At 34.8% G+C, this 8455-nt stretch overlaps 1 protein-coding gene across 1 annotated transcript; it reads right to left on the reverse strand.

Annotated features, from left to right (window-relative positions):
- Nucleotides 1-725: 725 nt before the first annotated feature.
- On the reverse strand, nucleotides 726-1753 carry LOC144708061 (uncharacterized). The gene has a single exon (XM_078581355.1). The coding sequence runs from the start codon at nucleotides 1317-1319 to the stop codon at nucleotides 1068-1070; it is 252 nt and encodes an 83-aa protein (XP_078437481.1). The 5' UTR covers nucleotides 1320-1753; the 3' UTR covers nucleotides 726-1067.
- Nucleotides 1754-8455: the final 6702 nt, after the last annotated feature.

The raw sequence follows: 8455 nt of genomic DNA on the forward strand, positions 1-8455 counted from the left end.
CTATAAGTCTGTCTTCTTGAGGATTGATGAGTATCAGCTACTGCATTATTCATGATAGAAATTTAAAAATGCACATATTTTACAACCAATGTGCAAAGAACTATCTGATAGGGAATGATCTTCAGATTACATATGGCCATAACTTCTGGCAAAGAGTTTGGCTGAATTTTTGTCATAAAGTGATTTGTACTGAAAACTGGAAGATATTTAGAAACTGTTATAATTGTTGAAAGATTAAAGAATATGAATCATCCACTCTATAAACACCACTTCTTGATATCACAAATCCTTGTTTGATCTTATGAGATTTAAAATTTGATTAATGGTCATACTAGAAATAGGGAGAGAAACAGAAAAAGAATTAGTATGGAACAAGACAGAAGTAGAAACTCGTCAAGATTTATTAGACCATTATTTGAATGCTAAAGAACATGGACTCAGATTTTTCCAGGAAAAATATCTCTGCCTCTTCAAGAGCATAACTGAATGACTTAAGCAAAACACAGTAATTCGAGTAAAAAATCGTATGCAATATATCTCCATTAAATCAGTTACTCTTCGACTGAGATTCCTCCTCGATCAATCCTCGCTAAAGATCTAAACTCGTTCAAAAACAGCTAGGGAAGCCATCTATATCAGATATCCCTTGTTAGAGATCTCTCTATGATCTTTAGTGTTTTGAGAACTGAGAAGAAGAAATAAATTTCTAGAGAATGGAGAAGGGGAAACAAGGAGAAACTGCCACACACCCTTTGAATATGACTGAAAGTAGTGCAATTTACAAGGGATTACACATGATATTTATGAAGCCAAATGGACGGTTTTTGCTGCACAAGTCTTCGACTGCTCAAGAGTACCAGAGTGAGTCTTCGACTTTCTCTTTCCCTCTCTTACTCTCCTTCTCCCTCCAGAATAGTTACAAGGTATTCATCTCTTCCGATCTCTACGCATAATCTTACCCAAATTCCAAGTGGGCGATCCCTTCCACCTCGTCAAATCTCTTCAGCCTCTTGCCTGTAATTCTCCCAACAAAACCTAAATTCTATCTTTTAATATGCTGAAGAACATCAATTGGGTCCCCAGCAACTCAGATACATGACAGTTCTCAGAGACTCCTCTTCCTGCTTAACCTTCTCTGCCCTTCCATCAGCCACAACCGGCAATCTCTTCGCCATGCAAAGCGATCCAAAGCTGCTCTTTGCCTCCCTGTGAACAGATCTAAGTGAAGAATTCCAGCGGCAAATTCCTTGATCTTTCAGCGCCTCCACCAAACTCATGCTGGCTGCCACCACCCAAGATCTTCTTCCTCCAGAACTCATATTCTTCTTCTTCTTCTCTCTTTGGATTCTATCTTGGAGTTGTTATGTAAAGGGATTGGTGAAGGCTGGGGATTTATTGAGGTTGGAGATAGTGAAACCTGGGTGCAGAAAGCCGCTGTTTTTTCCGAAACCGAAGGTTGTAGGGGGGAGGAAGAAGGTGATGGGTAGAGAAAGAAAGTGGGTGCAGAAAGCCGCTGTTTTTTCCGAAACCGAAGGTTGTAGGCAGGAGGAAGAAGGTGATGGGTAGAGAAAGAAAGTGGGTGCAGAAAGCCGCTGTTTTTTCCGAAACCGAAGGTTGTAGGGGGGAGGAAGAAGGTGATGGGTAGAGAAAGAAAGTGGGTGCAGAAAGCCGCTGTTTTTTCCGAAACCGAAGGTTGTAGGCAGGAGGAAGAAGGTGATGGGTAGAGAAAGAAAGTGGGTGCTCAATGTCTGCTCCCAAACCCGGGGGACGAATTCAGGCGGTTTTGGAAACTCGGTTGGCAGCTGCCCATGTTTAGGAGATTTCAGTCCTACAGAATTTGACCCTGTATTTATATTAATATACATACTATAATTGCGGTCCAGCCTTCTCTCTCTATCTATCAGTCTATCTCTCGGTATCTATCTCTCTCTATCTACTTATCTCTTTATCTCTGTCTCTCTCTGTCTATTTCTCTGTAGTTATCTCTCTCTCCGTCTGTCTATCTCTCTCTAGGTATATCTCTCTGTATATCTATCTCTTTATCTCTCTCTCCATCTCTCATTATCGATCTTTCAGTCCACATCCATCTCTCTTTTCGTGTTTGCTATGTTCTATATTGGCCTCTTTCTCTGTATATCTATCTCTTTATCTCTCTTTCCATCTCTCATTATGGATTGTTCAGTCCGCATCCATCTCTCTTGTCGTGTTGGCTATGTACTATTTTGGCCTCTCTCTCTGTTTATCTATCTATCTCTTTATCTCTCTCTCCATCTCTCTCTCCATCTCTCATCATCGACCTTTCGGTCCGCATCCATCTCTCTTGTCGTTTTTGATATGTTCTATTTTGGTCCCTCTCTCTCTCCATATCTATCTCTATATATATTTCAGTCCACATCCTTCTCTATCTTGTCAGTTGTGATATATTCGATTTCATTCTCTATCTCCCTCTATCTCTCTCTCTAAATATATCTTTCAGTCCGGATCCTTCTCTCTCTTGTCGCTTCTGCTCTGCTCTATTTCGATCTCTCTCTCCCTCTCTATATATACCTTTATCTCTCCTTATCTCTCTTTACTTATATTTCAGTCCGCATCCTTCTCTATCTTGTGCTTTCTGCTCTGTTCTATTTCGACCTCTCTTTCCATATCTCTCCCTCTCACTCTATCTCTTTGCATTTATATATTTCTGTCCGCATTCTTCTGTATCTTGTCGTTTCTGCTCTGTTCTATTTCGGTGCCTCCCTCTCACTCTTATCTCTCTCTCTAAATATATGTTCCAGTCCGCATCCCTCTCTCTCTCCCTCTCTCTCTCTCTCTCTTGTCGCTTCTGCTCTGTTCTATTTCGGTCTCTCCCTCTCACTCTATATATCTATCTTTCAGTTTTTATCCTTCTCTCTTTTCGTTTCTGCTCTGTTCTGTTTCGGTACAAGTGCACATACTTGAGGTGGAGGAAATTAAATACTAAACCTTCAAATTTAAATTTTTGATGGCCTGATTTTGTGTACCAAAGGATTAGATATAAGATTTTAATTTTACGTTTATATGATATTCTGTTGGCGGATGGTAGATGGATACATTCAGTATATTTGATGGGTGGAAGGTGAATTATAGATGGTGGACGTGTAGATGGTGAATGGATGTATATATGTATAAATCGGTCTGATTTATTTTTTTACTATAACATTATAAAATGCTATGCATCACCTCCATAGCATCAAGATAATAGCATATTAAAAAGATGGTAAGATACTAACAAAACAATAATGGCAAGCAATATCACAAAGTTATAGATAGTAAGTAATACAACAGTTTGAATGAAGGGATGTGCTAAGAACATTTTGTAAAAGGGTAACTATTCATATAGATAATAAATATGTATTCAAATAGGTAATCTAAGTAAATACGGGTTTTAGAGACTAGCCCACAAATCTGATAGCACTAAATATTATAGCTAATATTATGATTATTAAGGACTTGAGTGAGAAAGGGTTCAGATAGCAACAGAACTTTTATAATCGTAATTTTTTTTGAAGAAAATATATAAATGACAAACAACTAAGAATTTTTTAGAATTAATAATAAAATATTAGTTTAGAGATTAGTTTCAAGGTTGAAATATTTATTAATCAAGGTAGATTAGATATTACTAAATTCTATTTGATATTGTTTGTGATACCATAAAAAGTTTATTTCAAGAATTTAACAAGAGTTAAGAAATATATAATACTTAAATTTTATTTTTAGTTATTTTATTTAACTTTTATGAATGTGACACATAGATGACTAATATAGAGTAAAAAATCTAGTTATAAAAATAAATTTAGGGTGTGTATTAAACTACGATTTCTAAAGATTTTCTGTCTATAAAGTATACTAAAATCCGTAAAAAATTTTCCATCTGCAAAGTATTTACATAGATTAAGTTCTAATAGCGTCGCGCTACCAATTTTGGTTAGTATAATTTTGAGTCAGAGAGAAAATTAAAATTAAAATTAATGTTAAGAAAATGTTTAAAATGAAAGCAATAACACTCAATGTTCGTTGATATAATATTTTCATTAAATAGCACATGGGATTGATGACGAATACATTGTCCAACTTAGTGAATTATTATAAGATCATAATATGCAGATCAAAAGTATTTAAACATTTATTATTAATATTTCTACTCAAAGGATACTCTAGAAGGACATCAAAATATCCAAATAGAATAGCCCTGTCTAGTTTTTCTCATAAGGTGAGTATGGTGGATCTAGTAGCCACTGTGGAGGCATAAAGACAGATAGTGGACCCTCTAGGGGAAAGATATTTCTCAAAATATCCATATGAATCCCTGGTCAGTATAATAACAAACTATTAGTTAGGTTATTTCACATCATGATTGTGTAAGTAGTCCTTAGACTTGAGGCACCAAAGATACCACATGGGTGGATGCTTCTGTTTTAAATATGATTGATAAGCTCAAAAATTAGGGTTTTAATTTGTATTCATATTTTTTAGTTTAATCAATAAAAATATAAACCGGTACTCTCTTAAGTAAACTTATCTAGATATCAGTGTAGATTTTCTCTACAAATAACTGTGATGGATCATTTAATAATCTTGAAATAGGTCCACGTCAACTCTATGAATAAAATAATAAACAACTTAGTCAATGATTTGGGCATTATGGCATCGCGATTTGTAGTGCCATAATTTCACCTTCTTACAATGATTATTTCAGCTAATAAATGGTGACGCTTTTGATTGGTCGCCATTCAATCAAATCAAATGGCAACACATGGTGGGGCAAAATTTCAAGCCAAAAATACATTTATAATCATTGAGAAATTAATACTAAGTTACAAAAATATAACATATTTATATATTGACATAGAAGATTCATATGTCCATGACTATATGGTCAAAAAAATTCACAAGAAATATATTCTAATTTAAAAAATTAAATTATTTAAGAATATGATGTCAAAAAATATTTTAAAAACAATTAAGTCTACAAAAATAAGAATATATCTCAAAACATAAATTGTACCATTTAGAGCTTCATAACACACATTTATAAATATTTTTAATGCATAAATATGTGAATTTTATATATTTCGATAATTTGCGTGTTTTCCATGATCTATGTTTTCCTAATCACAGGATTCCAGATTGACCATCTTAACTTGGATGTAGTAACAAGTCCATGGTATTGTAAGGACGAGATGGAATTTTATACCCTTGGTGTAAGAGAAGTAATATAAAGAAGATGATGTAATGAAATCCTTGACCAAGGTAGTGGAATATTAAAGAAGTGTTTTCCAAGGATTTCTCAAGACATTAGTACAAAGTAGGATGACTAATTTGGGTTTACTCTAAATCATACTTGAAGTTATCTAAGGAACGTTGAGAAGATGATGGACTATAAATACATTGAAACTGATGAAAATTAAGTTGTATGGGAGAGTTGACATACTCCTTTTTATCTTCTTGAGCACAAGCCATAGTTTGGCACCTTGATTGATCAATCTGTATTTTGGGATATATATTAATAATACTGACCAATAAAATTTTCCGGTCATTGGAGACATTAACTAAATATATACATGGGTAGAGGGTTACACCCAAATGTTCTTTAGGATGATGGAAGATATATTTCACAGTCATGGGTATTATGAAAAAAATTTGATTAACTGTAAATAGGATAAAGTCATGAAAAATATTCACCTACACATTACCTCTTTATATTCCATCCTTCTTCTCCCTTTTTTTATTGAGATAAATCTAGAGGATGAACACTTGTGTAACTCAACATGTCTCCTGTGAGAAACTTATATCATGGATCCACTTCATGCAAATTTTATTCATTAATTTTAAAGGTCCATTATTACAGTTTCATGTAAATTATGGCCTTAGAATGCAACTCTATGCAGGTGAGAATTGACAAAAAATGATGAAATTATTTACTTCTAAAGATTTAAAAATTAAATCTATTAAGAGTTAAGGGTGTTTCTAAATCTCTAATTTAATTTATAAATAGTATCATATTTTGATTCAGTAATCATTTTGATTGAATATCTTAAATTGATATTTATGTAGATAAATAGAAAACAAGGAAAGTAAATTATTAAATATAAGATTATCTAGTGACCTTGTGTTGAACAAATTCTACTATCATTTTTTTCCTTAGAAATGTCTATTCAAGCTGCTCATGCGTCAACCTCTAGAATTTATCCACATCATCTCTTAAACAATGTATCTCCTCGTGTATTCCTTTAACTCTACTTGAAGATCTGGTTGATCATCTAACCACCCAGTCATAGTAAAATGATATCTAATTTGGAGAGGGAGAGAAAAAAGGAGAGGAGGCCACCAAAGCCTGACATGGATAGACACCTGAAATGGTGTGCTTTTATTAATACTCTTTTGGAAATTTTCATTTAAGTCCTTATAAGATGAAGTAAATCCATCAAAGTCCATAAATCTTATGCATGTGATATGGACTCATAAGATATATGCACAATATGTTTTTGATATCTAGTTAGATATAATACCATATGGGGTTTAGATGGATCAATTTAGTGAACTCTTTCCCTAAAGATCACCTAGTATCCGACCTCAGTGTTTTTATACCAATGGCCACATGATCAGGCATACTTTCAGAACATTTTGATGGACATCTTAATTATCCTTTGAAATACAAATATTTAGCATACATGTTTAAAGACTAGTGATCACTATATTCTGATCTTATCATAAATCAGTAAGTCATTACGTAACACCAAGATGTCATTAAATGACTTAAGGATAACAGTTTACAACATACGATTTTGATTGGCTTCTCAGCCATTCATAAACCTATTTTCATTCATGACAACATACAAATCTTAGAGTCATTCCATGTAACATTTTATATATCTTATATTTATTCTAGTATACATTGTGGAGTAATGAAATTTATACATAATCTTTTAAGGCTATACATTCTCATTTAGAACATTTTCCAAATTTTTTATCTTTAATAAAATTTATCATTTCATAATGAGGTACTGTACATTTTTCAGCGAATAAAATGATGATTTTAAGTGGTCAAAAGCTAGTAGCTGAGAGAGGTGCTAACAACATTCAAGACAGAGGCACAAGCTAGTGAGAGCAGAGTGCTTAAGCTGGCCAACAATGAGAAAGCACCGCCGCACAAGGAGTCCCTGAAAGACCCTGACAAGGAGCTCACCAAAGGCCGACACCGACACAATCACATTCAGGGCCCACGTACATGCACTTGAGGGGATGTACTTTATTTCATTCACTCGAATTCCTGATCAAACTTTATATAGGATTTCTATTTCATAAATATTTTGAACATACTGCGAGCTGACCAGGACTGAAGCCCACACCATAGTGGGCCGATTCTTAAGTTGGGTTTTAATCTCAACCATCCAATCTTGTAAGGAGATTGTATACTATTTAATATCTCATCTTCTTTTATATTCTTTCCCTTTTATCAGCCTCTGATTCATCGGTGACGGCTGACAAAGATGGTGCGACAAATTAGTGAACCAATTAGAGGGGAAAATGTTGATGCGGACTGATGGATATAAGGTGGTTGTCAAATCAAATCACGCCAATATGTTTATATAAGTTTATTGAATAAAATATTATGTTTATTATTGTTATAATGTGATGTTTATAATGAAGTCCATGAATACGTGCAATGACATGGTGAATTATGATGAGATCATACTATATAGATGACTAGTCTTTAAACATGTATTATAAATATTCTTATTTGATGGATAATCAAGATGGGCATACAATTATCCAGATAGTATAGAACTAACTGATCCTACTAATACGAGAAGTATATCTAATCCAATGGCTATTAGTGTGGTGATAGTAAGGACAAATAATGGGTGCCCTTTGGATAAATAGTTCATTAAATTGAAATGTATGAATCCCTGAATGGTATCATACCATTCAGGTTGATTCGTGTCATGATTTTATAAATGATCCACTGATCTGACACATCAAGGGCATCTCATGGATGGACAACTACATTTTGACTATGACTTACGGGTCTCTAATCATGGGATTCAAACAACTCATATCTCATATGTGGTAAGAAGCTCAGAGAGATGATTGAGTGGTCAAGACAAGATCCTCCATCCTCGGTATATGAGGAGATTGTTTCAAGGAAGATGATGCAGAAAATCCCTGGCCAGGTTAGTGAGGATATTGGAGAAGGCGTTCTCCAATGGAAACCCATCAATACTAATTGATGGCGAGGACGCCAACACATCACTGTCAAACGCGTCGCCACAGTCAACCGAAGTCAACACGCCTGCTATGGACCCAACGGCGAAGTCAACCGAAGTCAACCCGCCATGGTCAACTGAAGTCAACACCAAAGTCAACACGCAACAACCATCGACAAGCACGTCTCCACCCGCGCACGTCCCTACGCGCGTCATGACACGAC

Source organism: Wolffia australiana, chromosome 9 (genome assembly GCF_029677425.1).
Source record: "Wolffia australiana isolate 7733 chromosome 9, ASM2967742v1".
NCBI classification, from domain to species: Eukaryota; Viridiplantae; Streptophyta; class Magnoliopsida; order Alismatales; family Araceae; genus Wolffia; species Wolffia australiana.